Source organism: Phyllostomus hastatus, unplaced genomic scaffold (genome assembly GCF_019186645.2).
Source record: "Phyllostomus hastatus isolate PE091 unplaced genomic scaffold, TTU_PhHast_1.1 phas_scaffold_78, whole genome shotgun sequence".
Classification (NCBI taxonomy): Eukaryota; Metazoa; Chordata; class Mammalia; order Chiroptera; family Phyllostomidae; genus Phyllostomus; species Phyllostomus hastatus.
The window spans coordinates 15,893,328-15,912,456 of record NW_025334041.1 but is presented as its reverse complement, the minus strand read 5'-3'; the positions used below and the strand labels follow the sequence as shown (position 1 = coordinate 15,912,456).

At 42.4% G+C, this 19,129-nt stretch overlaps 1 protein-coding gene across 2 annotated transcripts in view; it reads left to right on the top strand.

Annotated features, from left to right (window-relative positions):
* The window catches only part of DNAH11 (dynein axonemal heavy chain 11), a 254,392-nt gene that overhangs the window by 87,308 nt on the left and 147,955 nt on the right, over positions 1–19,129 (top strand). Inside the window, exons 31-39 of one of the 2 annotated variants that reach the window (XM_045827575.1) lie at positions 312–443; positions 2,229–2,389; positions 5,810–5,966; positions 6,083–6,228; positions 8,871–8,987; positions 13,520–13,658; positions 14,988–15,080; positions 16,908–17,102; positions 18,399–18,476. In XM_045827575.1, coding sequence (XP_045683531.1) covers positions 312–443; positions 2,229–2,389; positions 5,810–5,966; positions 6,083–6,228; positions 8,871–8,987; positions 13,520–13,658; positions 14,988–15,080; positions 16,908–17,102; positions 18,399–18,476 — 1,218 coding nt within the window. Of the gene's footprint in view, positions 1–311; positions 444–2,228; positions 2,390–5,809; positions 5,967–6,082; positions 6,229–8,870; positions 8,988–13,519; positions 13,659–14,987; positions 15,081–16,907; positions 17,103–18,398; positions 18,477–19,129 lie in introns of those variants that run through there. The other variant, XM_045827574.1, reaches the window with a different exon arrangement.

The following is a 19,129-nucleotide window of genomic DNA, read 5'->3' as shown; positions in this document are numbered from 1 at the left end:
ACCGGGGTGCAGAGTCAGTTCAGTGCCTCCGGGAGACCTTGCTTCCACCTCTGACTTTGTCATTACCGACAGGTTCACGGGTCTTCTCTGAGTCTCGGCTCAGAGGAGGTAATGATATTTCTATTATTTAAATTAATTAATCTCATAAATTCTTCTCTTCATCTCCAAACCTCCCCGGGCTGTTTGGGGCCAGCTGAGATAACACTGAAATTCTTTTGTGAACTAATGGACACGTTACAAATATGAAGACCGTTGGGCTGTTCGATTCTGTATTTGTCACCCTTACCTCCTTTTCAAAAAACTCTTCCTAGATTTCCCAGCTGAATGCGCTGATTGCACTTTTGCTGGGAGAACTTCCACCTGGAGACAGGCAGAAGATCATGACGGTCTGCACCATAGATGTCCACGCCCGGGATGTGGTGGCAAAGCTGATCTCTCAGAAGGCAAGTTTTTCATGGAGATTTCATGTAGTTTTTGGTGTTTCCTAATAGTAGTGTTTATTGTCAAGAGTACTTCTAAGAAAGTCACTTTTTTTTTAATAGTTTGTGTATTTTAATTAGCCCTGAGAAGTTCGTTATACTCACTTTGGGTGAGTTTGGTTTGAGTTAGCTAGCATATCGTCCTCGGGGAAGTCATCCCTAGTGATGATCATTCCCCAGGGCTTTTGTCAGGTCGGGAGCCCCTGATCCAGAGCATCCAAGAAACGAACCGAGGGTGGGAGAAGCCTGAGGAGTCTCCGTGTTCATTTCTCACCTCTGTGGCTCACCCAGCCCATGGCGACACGGTTTGTGTCATTTAAACCATTTCCCTGTGCCTTTGGTTCTTTTCCTGTTGAAGAGAGAGAAATGTTGAGCACTCCTTGTCTTTTCCTTTCAAGGCTAAGCGACCTTCTTTAAAGAAGTTGTTTTCTAATCCTTTCCGTGCACTGGTAACCGCTGTATGCATCCCTCTCAAAAGTCCCGTGTCTCTTAGATATTGGCAGTTTTTAATGTGAGAGGACTTTCTCACCCCTTCTCCGAAACATGCCCCTGCTTATAAATGTCAGGCATACTTGTCTACCAAACAGCATTGCTGTGTCATGCCCATCACTGGCTTCCTCCAGACCTCCCTTTGGGGAGGTGGGGGGCGCTGGTACTAAAATCAGTTGATCCCTTTCATAATTTGAATGCATGTATATATTGTGAAATTTTTTGTTGTTTTTCTAGTTCTTTCTCAAGTTATTAAAATCAAAGTGAAGTTTAATTCTCTTCACAAAGTGCAAGCAAATGCTTCTTTGTGGAAGCCATAAACTTAAAAAATACTTCTTGATCCAGGTTCAAGACCATTAACATTCTTTAATTGCTAATCCAAAACCGATCCTTGCAAGATACCACTCACTGTGTATTCTCATTTTGGTAATGAATCATTGATAACTACACTTTGAATATGACCATGCACCTTCTTACATATTCCATTATGTTTTATCAATGGTGATTTGCTTGTGGTAGGACAAATTTTTATTTAAAATATGTCCTTTATTTTGTATTAAAAGAGATACAGACTTTGTCTAGGTGACGATCATCTACTACACATACAAAGGCAATGCTGAGACTTATGTAGACATCAGACAAATTAGTAGATAATAGTTTCAGTAACATCAATGATTTCCCCCAAATTCTAGGGTCATGGTATTTGGAGAGACTGGAGTTATATTTTCAAACTGGAAGAATGGATGACATTGATGCAATAGTAAATAATGGTCATGAAAAAAGACACTGTTACTGGATTTAGCAAACAGTGAAGTGGGGAACCTCCGTACTAAGAGCAGACTGGGCTGAGAAGGGACTGTTGCAAGCACAGTTTACCTCTGACATTTAGAAATTATGAATTATGTGTCATTTTAACAGAGTGTGTTTTTAGTCTGATTTTAACGATACGAGTATAAAGTCACAAAAGTGATCAAATGCCCTGGGGCGATTCTTGAGAAGGGAGAAAGCATTGCTTGAACAAATTGATATTGTTTTACTGTAAAAGCCTTCTCAGAATGAAGACTTTAATTACACATGTATTTCTTATTAAGGATTCAGCCATCTATCTGCAATTACAATTTGCAGTAGCATGCAAGAGATTTCCCTTTTGTGAGATTTTTAGAATTAAATGGGACTCAAAAGAGTTGATTCGATTCACCAATTAAGCTTGGTGCCTCCGAGCTCTGTGCCTTGCATGTGATGGTCCTGTGCTCTTCGTAGGTCGTCAGTCCCCAGGCGTTTGCTTGGCTGTCTCAACTCCGTCACCGGTGGGAGGACACCCGGAAGCACTGCTTCGTTAACATTTGTGATGCCCAGTTCCAGTACTTCTATGAATATTTAGGAAACAGTCCTCGACTTGTGATCACTCCTCTAACCGACAGGTAACAGTGAGTTTGAGTTACACGGGAAAACTGGGCTCCCTCAGCATGGGTGAAGACACGTGTGGCTGAGAAGACAGCAGGGAGAGGAAGTGATGAGCAGGTTGGGAAACCCCGTAGAAGCCGTGGGCACGTGGGCTAGTCAGTAACACGGTGAACGTTGACTTCAGTTGGAAACACATTGAAGAGAGACAAATTAGAGAAGCAGAATGGCAGACGCTGTATAATGTATACAAGTCACGAACTCATGAGCAGGTTCATATGGTTCAAGGCAGTAGCTCTGAGCACTCGGTCCATCCTCGCTGGTTGTCTCTGGCTGGCATCCTGCTGGCAGGATTTGTAACCACCTGCCCCCACTGCGTCCCTGTATCGGAAGTGTAAACATAGCGATTGCCTATGTTCAGGTTCGTTTTTGAAGGATTGCACACAGTGGATGTGCAAGGATGAAAAGAGAGAGAACACAGCCCTGTGAGATGGTTTAACAGATCCCTATGAAGTGCTGTGCTGGGCCCCCTCCAGTGCTACACAGCCAGGGTGTCTGTTCTCCCGGAGGCTACTTTCTAGTTGAGTGTGGCGTGTGGAAAGAAGAGGAACAATAAACAATGAAGAGTTAGTTTTGGTGGTAATATATGCTGTGACAAAACTAAGCCAGTTGATATGTTAGCCCTGTCTTGAAGGGAGAGTCTATTACTGCAGATTGAGTGAGAGGACGTTTGAGCCGACACCTAAATGGTGACAAGAAGCCAGCTCTGCAGATATCCCGGGGCAGGAAGTCACAGGCAAAGGCAAGAACAAAGTTCCGGAGGTGGGAAGGAGCTTGGCCAGTTCAAGGAATAAGACAGGGGGCCAGTGTGTCAGGGGGAGGTGGGGTTTCCATGTGACTCCAAGTACGTGTACACACATGGTTAGAACGTTGTAGAGATACGGACGTGTCATACCAACTTGAAGTTCTTCGTTAGTGTTCTAACCTCTGCCGAAGTACTTGGTGGGAGAAGGCACATTTTAACCCTCGATTTTCAGGAGAGAGAAATCTCACCTCAAGATCACAGGAGTGTTCCTGATGATTCAGCTTCCCCGTACCATACCACTCACCTGGGGAAGGAAAATGGACACAGTTTCAGAGAGAAGGCACTGACGCTGGGCTGTGACGGTGGCCCTGGGAGTCTCTCCCTAGCCTTGCGGGTGCTCTTGACAAATCATTCTGCTCGTGGTTTCATCATTGGTGGATTGTGCCGCTTCTGTAATCCTGTTTCTCTGATTCAGCTCTCTTTAACTTGTCTTTCACCAGAAGTCAGTATTTGGTATCTTAATCACATAATTAATTCATATATTGCTTTCCGGGTGAGAGGGGAATATGCGTAGCTTGACAAAAAGCACTTGAGAAAAGTCAAAACCGCGGCTGCTGAGTGTCTCCTGTGTGTGTGTGATGTCGTCATAGGAGAAACGTGCAAGAGACATTTTAAAGTTTACCGATATGTCAGGACTAATAGTTTATTACATTTTTGAATTAAAAAATCACTGCATGGTGTATTTGGCCGATGAAAGATGAATGTTCCTTTTGATGGTATTACTAATGCTACGTATTCCCTGACCGGTGTGGCTCACTTGGTTGGGCCTCAACCTGAAGAGGGAAAGGTTATCAGTTCAATTCTGGGTCAGGGCACATGCCTGGGTTGCAGATTCAGTCCCCAGTTGGTGCACATATGAGAGGCAACCAACTGATGTTTCTCTCTCACATTGATGTTTCTCCCCCACTCTCTCTCCTCCCTGCGCCTTTCTCTAAAAATAAATAAATAAAATCTTTTTAAAAGTAGTGCTACATGGTGTTCATGCTGTGCAGTGTATACATTTCTTTTGCATTTCATTCTGTGGATCATTTACAAATTGTTTACACTAACACAGTGATGCGTTTCAAGCACTTCCGTTATGTCTTATTTGATGCTGACAGTTCCTTTGTGTGGTAGGCAGGGCAGGTAGACTGCCTCCTTCTCACATATGTGGGCAAGTGCTGAGACTTGGGTCGTCCACCAGCTCGTCCCTGAGACACTTGAGTTGGAACATGGGGGAACTGGCGAGGAAGGTGCAGGCTAGACTGCTATTACAGAGAGCCCCAAGATATAATGGCCTCGGTAACGCAGCAGCTAACGTCTGACTTGTGTAACAGCCCAGAGGGGGGCGGTCCCAGCGAAGGACGCAGCCTAGAGATTTGCACACCTCGTTTCAACACACAGCACGTGGGTGGGGCTCGGTCACTGCCGGCTGTCGTCTGGAGCTTGTAGGTGGCCGTATGTCCAGTCAAAACTCGGAACCTGAGGAAAGATACTAGAGGATAGTCTCTACTACAGAAAGTGCTAAATTCTTAGTCCAGGGGCCTTTCCACTCCATATTCACTGAAAGGTGCACTTAAACCTGTGATGGCCGTAAAGTACAGAAACGCTTTTCATTTTCATGCACAATTGTTCCTGTTTGCTTAGTACTTTGAATCTTTCAAGGTATTTACCTTCAGCTTCCCTTAAATCTTCCTACAATAAACCTCATTTTATGGAGGAGAAAGCTGAAGCATGTTGATGTCAGAGAGAGAGAGAGAGAGAGAGAGAGAGAGAGGATTATCTGCTTATTGGCAAAGTAGACACTAGTCCCTGGTCTTCTGACCTGCCTGCGTGTGTCTCCTCTGGACCTGCTGTCTGTACCGAGACAAAAATGACTCCTAGATCAGCAGGAACCCCATGAAGGCACTTGCTATTTATTGCGTTTTCCTTCTTTTACAAATATTATAGTCTGTCTTTGCATAATTTTTCTCAGTCTAAGAACCACCGAGTCTTTCCTGCAAAAAAAAAAAAGAGTATTATAATCTAAATGCAAGTAGCAACACATGCAAAATGAATTCTAAAATACATTTTAATATAATAAATTGTGGCTTTGTGCATTTGCCTTGTACTTTGAAATAGGTATATATTTTTGCAGACTGTGTATATATTTACATATCTCAGTGTAGTTATTAGGTGGCAGTTTAATGAAGTAAATGTTTAATTCATTCATCATCCAAGATTTCTATATTTGTTTTATAAACAATAGTTTGAGATGTTGTCTGCCATATTAATAGTATCTTTACCTAGAAATACCAGAAATTCTATAACACTGCAAATCAAGTGTTAGTTGTATTTAAATACACAGCTCTTAGGAAATGAGATAAACAGAGCAATTCATTTTTCTCTATTGTTAAACAACCAACCCAAAAATAACTTAAATATGAAATGTTATTGACTCTCCTTATTGCCACAAGCAAATCAAAGGTATATTAATATTTGTGCTACTACCACATTCTAGATGTCAACTTCTTAAACTTTAAAACAAGTTGGGTTGCCCTTATGTTGTCTAGAAATCTCATATTGGATTGTTCTATGTGTTTTCTGTTGCTTAAAGGTGTTACATTACTCTGACTCAGTCACTGCACCTGACCATGAGTGGGGCTCCAGCCGGCCCCGCTGGTACCGGGAAAACCGAAACCACCAAAGATCTTGGACGTGCCCTTGGCATGATGGTTTATGTGTTCAACTGTTCAGAGCAAATGGACTACAAGGTAAGTTAGTTATAGGATGATGTAGTCTAACAAGATTGTCCCTGATTTGAAGTGACTCAAAATAACAGCTTCATCCCCCTTCTGTTGAATTCTTCATGCCTCACTCCATCATCTAGTCCATAGGAAACATCTACAAGGGGTTGGTGCAGACCGGAGCCTGGGGCTGCTTTGATGAGTTCAATCGGATTTCTGTGGAAGTTCTGTCCGTGGTGGCAGTGCAGGTGAAAATGATACATGATGCCATCAGAAACAGGAAGAAGAGGTGAGTGGCATGTGGCTCTTTTTTCCCCCTGTGGTGACAAATAGAAAGAGTCATGTGGAAGAACGCCGTGAACTTCACCTTCACAGCCTATCCTGCTTCTCCCTGTCTCGTGAAATGGATAAAGTAAGAGAGACTGGCTAATTTTGAATAATTATTCGGAATAACCTCCCATATTTTAATGACTGGTTTTTAAGTGTTGAATACAACAGAAGCGTATTATGTTATTTTAATCACTTAAAATATAAACACTCTCTACAATGCTAACTCAGTGATCAGTTCTCAGTCCTGATCTATCTTGACCTTCTGGCTGCATCTGACATGGTAGGTCCCTCCCTTGTGCGGACACACTTTCTTCACTTGGGTTCTAGGACACCACACCTTCCCAGTGTCCTCCCACCCTCAGGGCTGTTACTTCTCGTTGTGAAATGGGGAAAAGTGTAGTATATCGCTACTTCTTCCCCTGGCGATTTCACCCAGTCACGTGGCCTTCAGTACCATCTGCGTGCTGCTGGCTGCCAGCTGCCCGGACCCCCTTCCCCGATACCTGAACTTCACAGGTGATGCCTGTTGGGCCCCTCGAGATGCCACTTGAAGTCTCACAGTCCTCTCACCTCAAAGTCAAAATTCTGGTCTTTGCACCAACACCTGCTTTGTTAGATGTCCTATCCCAGTAGCTCATAGCCCCACTTTCTTCCAGTTACTTGGGCCAAAGACATTCCACATACATCCAGGACCTAACCACTTCCCAACATGATGACACGCTCTAAAAGATACAAGACCGTAGGGTTTGATGGCTTAATTTGAGAAGTAAGTATTATAGTGCACAGTTGTGGTTTTCGTTGTGCCATTTTTGGTATACAGTTAGTAACATATAGCTCATTTATCTGGCCTACCCGTTTAGCTTTCATTATTAGGGTGTTTTGCTCAGCCAGGAACATTTCAATGTCCCCATCACGGAAAGATTATCTAGCTGCTGGAAACTGTGAAGCTATTGGAGGAGTTTCCAGTTGTCATCATAACTTACAGTTGCGTATTTCCACCTTCGAGAAAACCTCCCCGCCTCTCCACCACGTGGCTCTGGGATACCAGGAAGCAGTCACCTCACCTGCCCTGCTCTAATGCCACGTTAGAGAAGTTAGCTTCTGTCCTCTTTCACCCCCAGGTGCTCTTTTAGTCAAAATCTTATTATTTAACATAACCCAGACGCCATCTGAAGCCAGCTTTTCTTATGTAGAGTCATAGGGCCGATCCAGGACTTCTAGAACCTCCCCGCCACAGCTCTCGACAGTCTCCTGTGTCCCCATGTCTGTGTGTCTGTGAGTCGTACCTGTTCTTCTTCACCCTGGGCTAGTCCATGTGGAGATGGCTGGCTGCTTTACGATTTCATGCATTTTATTAAACTCTGTTTACACTTGAGGATTTAAGAGTCAGGACTGTGCCTTAACCACAAAGCCTTCCACGGCCTTCCAGCATCTTCCTGGCTGTACCCTCGCGAGGTCCTTCCCTTGGACCTGCGGTCATTCCTCTCCGACTAATGGGACAGCAGTCACTTGCCTGCTCCAAGAGCCCTCCCAGGCCTGTCTCCCTGATGTTCTAGGAACACAGATTTCTCCATCCTTACCTTGACTCTCCAAAATCCACCTTAACTGTTCAGAACCTAAGAAGCTCCTAGTCCTAAACACTGCGGCTCTTCTCCCTCGTCAGTCTGTGGTGGAGGCCCAGCTCCTCCATCCTCCTTCCCTTCCTGTTTTCAACAAGAAAAAGCCTTACACTTTGTCTCATGGAGCTCATGTGAAGGTTTCCTTCTACAGCCCGCTACCATTACATTGCCCTGGCCATCAAAATCCTAATTTGGCCCTTGCAAATCTTGCTGAAAATTTTTCACTGCTTCTCCTCTGCCTTCAAGTGATGATAATAGCCGCAGTCAGAGTGAAAATCTGTTGAGTATCTACCTTGTTCTAGGCTTTTAGTCGTTTATATACATAATCTCTTTTAATCCTCATATAATCCAATAAAGTGGGTGATATTATTATCCCTTTTTAATTAGATGAGGGAAATGGAACATGCCTAAAGTGGTGCAGCAGGTCCCTGAATGCTCCCCGTCTGGTCCCAGAGCTGGCCGTCACAGCCACTGCATTCTTCTGCCCCTCGGTTGTCAATGGATATTTGTTGAATGGGAGGGAGGGAGGAGAAAGGGAAGGAGGGAAGGAAGATTGGGGGAAGGAGGACGGGAAAATAGACAAAATAAAGGCTAAACATGAAGTCCCTTCTTCTCTTAGCACAGTATCCTCTACCTCTGCAGTACGTCATTCAAACAATTGCAGCCCACATTTGGAGTGCAAACCTTTTAAGAATTGTTAAAGGGGTCAAGTCCTCATTTTTACATTCTAGCATCCTATGGCTTTGCTACAATATAAAAGGATACTTCCCACATGTGTAATTCCTCTGGGGAAATGGAGTGAATTGTTAATAAACATGCTTCAAAGCATACTCAAAATATGTATGCTTATGAACGTTAAAGAAAATTGCACAGAATAAACAGCCTCCTAATAACATTTGCATTTGTCAGTGGTTTGAATTTGTCAGCATGCATTCATATTCAGTGAACACGTTTAATTCCATCAGTATTCTTCTTATGGTAGATTTGTGTTTCTCGGGGAAGCTATCACACTGAAGCCGTCCGTTGGAATATTTATAACCATGAACCCAGGGTATGCTGGTCGGACCGAATTACCGGAAAATCTCAAAGCTCTTTTCAGGCAAGTGTCTCGCTCGGCGGGTGAGCATCTGGAGCTCGCACGCCCCCTAACGTCGCCGGTCGGCACTGTTCAGTGATCTGTTTGTGATTGAGAATTCCTGCAATAAGCCCCTTGTCCCCTCTCAGGGATCACTTTATGGAGAGAACTTTCCGCAGGATAAATTCATTCTTTTGTAATAGGAAACTGGACTCCAACTCATTACTTAAAGGTCATGTGGTGTTTTTCAACATTTAGTACTAGCCCTTTTGTAATGATATTTTTATTATGCTTTCCACCAATTATAAAATATTTGGAAAATACAGAAAAGAATAAATAGAACACTATGGCTACAGCTTTACTTCCCAGAAATAATGATTGATATACTTTTTTACTAGCCTCTTTTATAATGTATATTTTATGGAGTTACAATAGGAGGTTAGGCATAATTTTTATTTAGTTCTCATTTAATGTTTTGCCACAAGTAATTTTTCATAGTATTGGATAGTCTTTGGAAATGCCATTTTATGTAGCTCCAAAATAGTCTCTCTGTGGCTTGTTCATAATTTTCTTAACTGTTCCCAATTGGCATGGAGGATTTGTGTTTTTCTTTCAGTTTTTTTATGACCCCCAAATAGCAGGCTATAACCATCTTTTCACATAGAGTTCTCCTTATTTCAGATTATTACCCACAATAGATTCCTATGTGCAGAATGACTTAGTGAATGATTGAGATACCTATCAATGACCTCTTTTCCAACAGCCATCTACCAATATATACTCTCATTAGCGCTCTGTCAGTGAAACTCTGCTATTGCATTTGAACCAGTTATGTTTAACTCATATTTTAAATCACTTCATTCAGATATAATTTCATACCAAAGTCCACCCATTTAAGTGTATAATTGGCAGAAATACCAGCACAGTCAAGAAAGGGAATATTTCCAACACCCCTGAAGTTCTCCCATGCCCTCTGAGGTCAGTCCCCCATACCACTGGTGGGCTTTCTGTGACTTCAGGTTAAATTTGTTTACTTAAATGAAACTATACAGCATGTATTTGTTTGCTGTCTTCTTTCCTTCAACAGTAGGATTGGGGATTCTTCCGAGTTGGACTGTATCAGTAGTTCCTGTTTGTCGGTGATTAGTATTCTCTTGTATGCACGTACTCTGATTGTTCACCCATCACCAGCCGACTGACATGTGGGTCGTGTCTAGTGCGGGGCTATTGTGAATAAAACTGCTACGAACTTCCACATTCGATCCTAGTGTGAACACATTTTCTTTGGGATAAAGATCTGTGAATTGCTTTACTAAGTCACATGGCAAATGTATGTTTGACTTTATTAGAATTTACCAGCCTGTTTTCCAAGAGGGTTGTATCATTGTATACTTGTTCTACGTTCTTGTCAAAACTTGACATTGTCGGTGTTTTGGATTTAGCCAGTTTGGCACTGTGGGCTCTGTTTGCATTTCCATGATGGCTAATAATGTTGAACATCTTTTTGTGTGACTTACTAGCCCTTCCTGTGCCATCTTCTGTGTGGTTCTGTGTTCTGGGTACAATTTCTTTATTAGATACATATATTACAAATATCTTTCAATTTGCAGCTTGCATTTTCATTTTCTTAATGCTGTTCATCAAAGATAGAAGCTTTACATTTGATGAAATGCAACTTATCTGTTTGTTTCATTTCTTCTATCCTGATTAAGAACACTTAATTAGCCCTAGGTTGTAAAAATTTTCAACTGCATGCTCTTCTAGAAGTTCTGTTTTATAGTTTTCATTGTTCTGTTAATGTGCTGAACTATACTGCTAAAATGCTAAACAATTTTCAAATGCTAAACAATTCAATAATGCATTTCTAGGATCATCTTCTCTTGGTCAGGAGATATGTTTTTTTAAGATTTTATTTATTTACTTTTAGAGAGAGAGGAAGGGAGGGAGAAAGAAAGGGAGAGAAACCATGTGTGGTTGCCTCTTGCATGCCCCCCACTGGGGACCTGGCCCACAACCCAGGCATGTACCCTGACTTCCCAGCAACCCTTTGGTTCACAGGCTGGCACTCAATCCACTTTTATACATATTGATGGAGTCAATGGGCTACTATTTTGTTAAGAGATTTAAAAATCTATGCCATGAGGGATACTGGCCTGTAGTGTCTTGTAATACCCTAATCTTATGTGGGCATCATAGTAATGGTAACCTCATGAAGTGAGTTGGCAAATGCTCCCTTCTCTGTTTGTTAAGAGTTTTTGTAGGATTCGTATTACTTACTCCTTAGTTATTTGATAGACTTGATCGGGGAAACCCTCTGGGCCTAGCTTTTTCTTTGTGGGAATCTCTTTAGTGATAAATTCTATTTCTTTAATAGATATAGAATTATTCAGATTTTTTATTTTGTCTTGAATTTGTGTTTGGTAATTTGGATCTTTTAAGGAATTTCTTCATGCTATCTAGATTGTTGAATTTATTGGCATTAATGTGGCCATACCATTTCCTTGTTGTCTGTGGCGACGTCTTGAAGTCCATGTCGGAGATGGGTCATTTCTGTTTCCACATTCTTTTTCATCTTGATGAGTGAGAGGCTTGTCGGTTTTATTTTTTAGTTCTTTAGTATTCACACTATGTATCTTTATTCACAGTCTGCCTTCAAAATAATACATTATAATGTAATGTAAGAACCTCTATGGTTCTTAGTGTGATTTCTTTCAATTGTTTTAAGCTTAAAATTTGCTTATTTATTCATCTAGATATTTCCCATGTATTTTCTTCTAATTTTTATAGTATTATTTTTAAATGTACTTCATCTCTTAAAGACTTGTTTTGGGTAGTAACATGAAATGAGTATTTGAACAGAATTACTTTCCCTAATAGTTATTCTAGCATACATTATTGAATGCTCTCCTTTCATTCTGTAGCAGCTTTCTTTAGCATAGCAATTTTGTAATGCCCGTTTTTCTTGAAAAAAAATTCTACATAACAGCTAGTCTAGAAATAAATGTAATAATCACAGAATCTTTTCATTGGAGAATTGTACATCTTTCCATTATTTTTATATTTGTAACCCAATGCATCTCACACATGTTTGCATTTGGGTCTTGACATTTGGATTGTTTGTAAAGTCTCCATACATTTAATTTGACTAAGTGCAGCATTGTTTACGTTGGGATGCAAGTATTTGTGTCAGCCAAGTTTGAAGGACCCTTGGATGAGGACAGTAGTGCTCACAAGCAGTGGGCAGTACTTAACACATGAGCCCCGAAAGTATCACTATTCCACCACCTACCCAGCCTGTGTGTGGCCTGGGCACGTGCTTGTACCTCTCAGAGCCTTCGTGTGCACCTCCGTGAGATGCAGACGAGAAGAGTGGCCACCTCATGGAGTTAAGTGAGAGCTCATGAAGAGCTTTGAGCATCCTATATGGCATAAAGAAAGTGCTTGGAAAATGTTACTTGTCCATATTAATGCAAGTATCAATTAAGCAAATTTGCTAGCATTCTCTCTCCCTTCTTTGCTCTTCATCTTGACTACTCTTGTCATGTGATAAAGACTAAAAAATGTGAGAAAACTGTGGGGCTTGCTTAGATAAAAGCATGTACTCAATTACATATATGTGCTCAATAATGTGCATGTACTCAGTGACATGTAGGTACTCAGTGACACAGACCCAGAGGGCCTCTGGGGAATGCTTATGGGTGAAAATCAGATGTGCGTGAAGTGGGCTGTACTCATGTTCCCAACAACAGGTGGGTCAATACGTGGGGTGTGTACTGTGAGAACTTGAAAATAACGGGCTTCTTATTTACCTGACCCCTCCTTTGCACGTCAGTTGAGTGGAATTTTATCAAGTGTTGCTGTTAATAGCAGTTTTCTTTGGGAAGGACTTTTAGAAGTCCCCCTCTGAAAAAAGGGGGGATTTGAAAGCTATGTTTTTCTAAATTTTCATTGTATACAAGTCTCTAAGTGGGCCTCAGGCAGCGGCGTACCAGACATGGCTCCTGTGAGTGTAAAGGAGCTGGTAGTTAAATTTTCAAGGATTTTCGAAGTGTGTTGTTAAGTACAGCCAGTAATAAAAAGTAAATTATGTAAACTTTTGGTTAAATGAATTGTATCACAGACAAAGGTGATCCTCAAAACTCTTCCCTTCATTATTCAATTACTTTATAAGTGTTTCTACTCTTAAGATCATGTATGTCTCGTGTCTTCATGGTGGTGTGTTACTGAGCAGCTCTTCCCAGCCGCACGTTCAGTGATGTCATGTTGGGGGAGAGAAATCAGCCGCAGGGGAAGTATTTACTCCATGCGAGCCAGCACACACCGCACCTGTGCTTCTGCCATCTGCAGACTTTGTATCTTTTCCTGTGTATCCAGTGACTAATAGACATCGTTTTTAGTTGAAGAGAAGGGTCTTGTTAGCTGTGATTGACAGAGGTCATTGTGACAACCTGCTTGGGAATGGTCAGAATGTCGGTACAAATTAAGCACTTGATTTCAGCAAAATGTACTTAATATCTTCTCACATTTTCAAACTAAATTTCACATTTGCTTTACAGACCCTGTGCCATGGTGGCCCCTGACATTGAGCTCATCTGCGAAATCATGCTGGTTGCTGAAGGTTTTGTGGACGCACGCTCATTAGCCCAGAAGTTCGTTACATTGTACACGCTCTGCAGGGAGCTCCTCTCCAAGCAGGTGACGAGACTGTCGTTACTTCTCTTGGTTCTTTTTTTTTTTTTTAAAGATTTTATTTATTTTATTTTTAGTGAGGGAAGGGAGGGGGGGAGGGGGGATATCAATGTGCAGTTGCTGGGGGTCATGGCCTGCAACCCAGGCATGTACCCTGACTGGGAATTGAACCTGCAACACTTTGGTTTGCAGCCCGCGCTCAATCCACTGAGCTACACCAGCCAGGGCTTTCTCTTGGTTCTTATGTTGCATTAAAATGGCTTTTGAAATACAGGTGCTGGGTAATTTATCTTTCAAATTACGGTTAGACATTTAGAAGTAATTTACATTTTCCATAAAATTTTGAAAAGTCTGTATTTTACAATTCTTAATTTTTTGTGAAGTTAAACCTGTGACCTTTTAAGTTTCATGTTTAATTTATACTTAATAGTTTTTGTTGATGAGCTATGTGATTTCCTTTAAACATGGCCAGTGTTATCATTATAAATGGAATTTTGTGATGCTTCCGTTTCTTGGTGAGAACATTATTTTCTTGTGAGAGAAGGCAACAGTGTCCGTGAGAGTCAGGTAAAACCAATTTTCTGGAGAACACCTCAAGAAATGTTAAACTGAAATTTTCTCAGTTGTTGGTAATCCATCATTTGAAGTAGAGTTTGCTTTTTCTTTTAAACTTTCGCTCTACAATTCCTTTGTCTCTGAAATGGGTCAAACTTAACTATTTTCTATTCTCTAGTCATTTGCTTCTTGCAGTTTCATTGAAGTTGCTGATATGCCACAAAAGTTACACATGCATCAGCATTATTATTTTTAAACTCAGCTTTTCGGCCACCTTTGACTTTGGTCCTTTGACCTTTCATTAATTCCTGATGACATCATTTTGCAGCCATTCCAGGCTGAAAGTATTAAAACACCACAGTAACCAGGGCAATTTGAGACCTAGGCCTGGAGAAGGGGGGAGCACCAAAGCTGTTGGTACAACCTGAGACATGTGCCTGTGGACAGAGGGGAAAACGTGGAGGGGGTTGAACTCCTGAGTTAGCAGGTCTATTGAGAGAGAAGAGCAAGGGAGGTGGATGGAGCCCCAGGCAAATGCCACAACGAAATGCTGTGGGAAGAAGAAATTTGCTGACAAAGGCAGAGAGGACAGGGTGAAAGGAGCTGGAAGAAGCCGAAGGGACATGACTGTCACGGTCTCAAAGAGGGGAGGGCAATATGGCTTCACATCATCAAAGCATGCGTTTCTCTGAACTCCTAGCGTTCTGCTTTTACTTCTGGAACAAGAATCTTATTCCCTCACACAGCTTTTTAGAAAATTTGCCTGTGTTTTGATTTCAGGATCATTATGACTGGGGACTTCGAGCTATTAAATCTGTCTTGGTCGTAGCTGGCTCCCTGAAACGAGGAGATAAAAATAGACCTGAAGACCAGGTAATGCAATACGAACGTGATTTTGTTGAGTGAGTAGCTAAACAGCTTCATACAAATCAGGCGAGATAGGGCACGTTCAGGGTGGTACGGCCGTACACTGGCTTCATACAAATCACGGTATGTCCTGGACAGTGGGTCATGCATAGCACAACCTGTAAACACATAGCATCTATTATTAATGGAGGATATTTTGAGCCCGGGCATTTCTTGTATTATAAAAGATCACAAGTATTATTGAGTAAAAGGATCGAGTGTAGGAAAGAAAATGTAATTTCATAAGTGCTTTTGAAATGTCAGCTACTAACAATACTTTGGCGGTCATAATCAAATAGTTCAGTGATTGCTGTTTGATTTCCTCTAAGGAACATTTAGAAAATTTGATTAATTCTGGAGTATTAATCCTGAAAAAGTCACTGAAGACATAATCTAATGGAGGAAAGTATGCCCATGTCATAGGATGTAAGAGGGACACGAAACACAGAATAGGAGGGTTGATGGCCTGACCCCCGTGCCCTGCCACATTGGTTACTCAGAGCTGCGTGGTAGGGAATTGTCCCTCCAAGCAGGAAACAATAGCAGCTGCGTGTCTATTCTTCTGCATTAAATAAGCAGCGAGAGTAAAGAATATATAGCACTAGGTATGCATAGTGCCTATGTATGCATGCACTATGGCTTGAGAAGTTGAAAAGAAATAGATCTATCCACTGAGTGTCCTTGGATGTGAAAGGGTATATATTATGTGATTTTTCTATATTCACTTTTTTTATCCTTGCCTGAGGACACTTCTTCATTTCTCTAAGAGAAAGAGGGAGAGAGAGAAACACTGACATGAGACAGAAACATCAGCTTGGTTGCTTTCTGGTACGTGCACCAACTGGGGATGGATCCCAATACCTGGGTCTGTGCCCTGACTGGGAATCGAACCTGTGACCTTTTGCTCTATGGGACAATGTTCCCACCACCTGAGCCACACCAGCCAGGGTTCCACATTCTTTTTTTCAATCTCTCTCTTCCTCTCAGTCACAGTTCATGATGCGGTCAGGATTTCCTTGCATTTATTTTCTCTCCTGCGGTGTTGTTCTTGTTGTTGTTGAAATGCTTACCTCTTTCCGTATGAGTCATCTGCATGTTCAAGTTACTGCTTTGAGCATCTAAAGCCCTTTTTGGTTTTCAGCCAATATAAAACAAAGACCCCAGCTGAAAATGGTTGAGTTTATTCTTCTGAGATTCTCGGAGAACTTTGAACGAAATGATCTGGTGGTCTTGGTTAATTGATGTGCTGGCCTGTGAGGATTAAGGAGAGAAGGGCCCAGACCCTGTCTCAAGATCAGAGCAGATCATCGGCAGCGAGGGATCGGCACCGCCTTGATGGCTCTACTCCTCCAAGTCTGTCCACCGTGCTGGCAGAGCCTTCGCATGTTCTGACGCGTGAGCTCGAGAGCATTTAACCCCCCTGCAGGTGCAATGCCATCTTGACAGAGACCAGTACTGACCCTCGTGCTTTAGATGTGAGAAATAAAACATCTTTAGCTGTTTAGGTCTTTGTTAGACATTGTATTGGCTTTTTAAAAATATAATTGCTTCCTTTTTTTAAAAAATTTTCATTTATTTTTAGAGAGAGAAAGAGAGGGAGAGAAACATAGTGTGCGGTTGCCTCTTGCATGCCCCCTAGTGGGGACCTGGTCTGCGACCCAGGCATGTGCCCTGACTGGGAATCGAACTGACGACCCTTTAGTTCACAGGCCAGTACTCAATCCACTAAGCCACACCAGCCAGGGGTGTATTGGCATTTTTAAAAAATAAAGTGTGTTCTGTTCCCTTTTCTAGGTACTCATGAGAGCATTAAGGGACTTCAATATGCCTAAAATAGTGACTGAGGACATCCCTGTGTTTCTGGGCCTGGTGGGTGACCTGTTCCCAGCGCTGGACGTGCCCCGAAGGAGGGCCCCGCACTTGGAGCAGATGGCCAGGCAGTCCGCCCTGGAGCTCCGCCTGCAGTCCGAGGAGAGCTTCATCCTCAAGGTGGAGGGGCCACTTACGTGTCATGGCAGCCCGTGGGCTGTGCAGTGACATCACTGTGGTTAAGGGACACTGAACAAGACTTCAACTTACACTCACCTTAATATGATCTTAACATATACTTTGCAGGGGTGTCCAACCTTTTGGCGTCTCTGGGCCACAGTGGAAGAAGAAGAGTTGTCTTGGGCCGCACATTAAATACATTGCAACACATAATCACACACAAAAAAAATCTCATAATGTTTTAAGTGAATTTATGATTTTGTGTCAGGCCACGCTCATTGCCTTCTTGGGCTGCCTGCGGCCCGTGGGCGGGGGGTTGGACACCCCAGAAGTGTTCTAATCTGACAGTCTTTACTAGAGCAAATAGAGTTTGTTCCGTCAGTCTGTGAGAAAGTAAACACACACACATGATTAAGTCATGGTTTTAAATGTAAACATACTTTTATTCAGTTCCTGTGTTTTATTTTTTTAATTTGTATTGTTTAAAATTTGTATTGTGTTCTATTACAGTTGTCCCATTTCCTCTCCTTCAAGCATATTTTTTATTAGTTTATTAAACTCATTGGTGACATGCACCCAAAATTAACCTAATTAATTTTGCTCTTTTTTATCCAGTTTAGAAAAAATTAGAAGTAAAATTACTAATGCATGTTTTCATGGGGAGAAATGTCTGCATGTATGACGTCATCTGACTTATTAAAGGCTTGTCACCGTGGGTGCTCTGTTTGGGCGTAGTGAAGGCATGGATGTTAAAATACTCACAGAGCATGTGTTTTAGATATTTTAGAGGATATCAGTCATTCCTCAGATGTAGATGGCAGTTAGCCATACACTGGGGTTGCCCAGTACTTCATGAAGCCACTGACCGTTAACAGGCCCCACCGTGGACCCAGCACTGCTGCCTTCCCTTCTGCCTGTGGCAGCGATTCACTGAGTAGCGGGTGGTCGTCATCCTCACTCCTGTGTCCCGTGTGGGCAGGTCCCAGAGAAACTGCACTTTGTCCTTGCCATCCGTTCTAAGGCTCCTGGGAGGCCGGGTGGGCAGAAGTAGACTTACAGGGGTTTGGATGGGAAGTAGTACAATAACGAATAAAAATCGATACAGGCATAAACTCTGCATTTTGCATGCTCACGACTGGAAACCTACCTTTGCCTCTCCCTGTATAATGTCGGGGGTGGGGGGGGGGTGGCCGGCGTGGGTTGTCAGGAAAGAGCTGGGCAAAATGGGTGGTGTTTTATGTCTTATTAAGCGCAAACTCATTCAAGGAAAGCAGTGACTGGCTGTCTGGTCTGCAGGTCGTCCAGCTCGAGGAACTGCTGGCCGTGCGGCACTCTGTCTTCGTGGTTGGAAACGCAGGCACCGGCAAGAGTCAGGTATAGTAAACTGCCAGTTGGCTTTCAGCCTGCGAAGGGACAGTTTTTGCGAGGAGGAGGGCTATTCTCAATTCTCTTTCAGAGTTCCCATTAGTGAAGTCCACTGTGATTTTGAGTTAGAATCCAAGCTTCCACTATCGTTCTCTGATCAGTTGACACCGTTTCCCTCTGTCATGGGGACTGGGAGAGAGTAACAAACAGAACATTACATTTAAACCAGGAAAGGAAGCTGAGGTGGAGACTGGGTTTTCCACATGAGCTATGCAGCATCCTATTCACTCATTTAGATATATGCCGTCCTATGGTGTGCACCTTTCAATAATGTCACTCTGCCTGAATTCTTTTATCCACAGTTAGCCATTGAGGGACTCTAGAATAAGATGCCTGGCTTACAGGGTTCGACCGGCCCCCCTTCATTTATCAAAACTATACTTCATTATCTGGTCCACATTATTCCAGGTTCTCCTCATATCATTGAGAAAACCCAAACGTTTTCCTCCAGTACTCTCTCAGAACATAGGCTTCCAGAGTTCTGCTGATAGGGCCAAAGCAAAACTTGAAAGACAGGGAGGCAGCACAAACCCCATTTTTGAGCTATCTGTCATGCGCACTACGAGGAACCTATTAGGCATATTACGTGTGATTTACTCTGC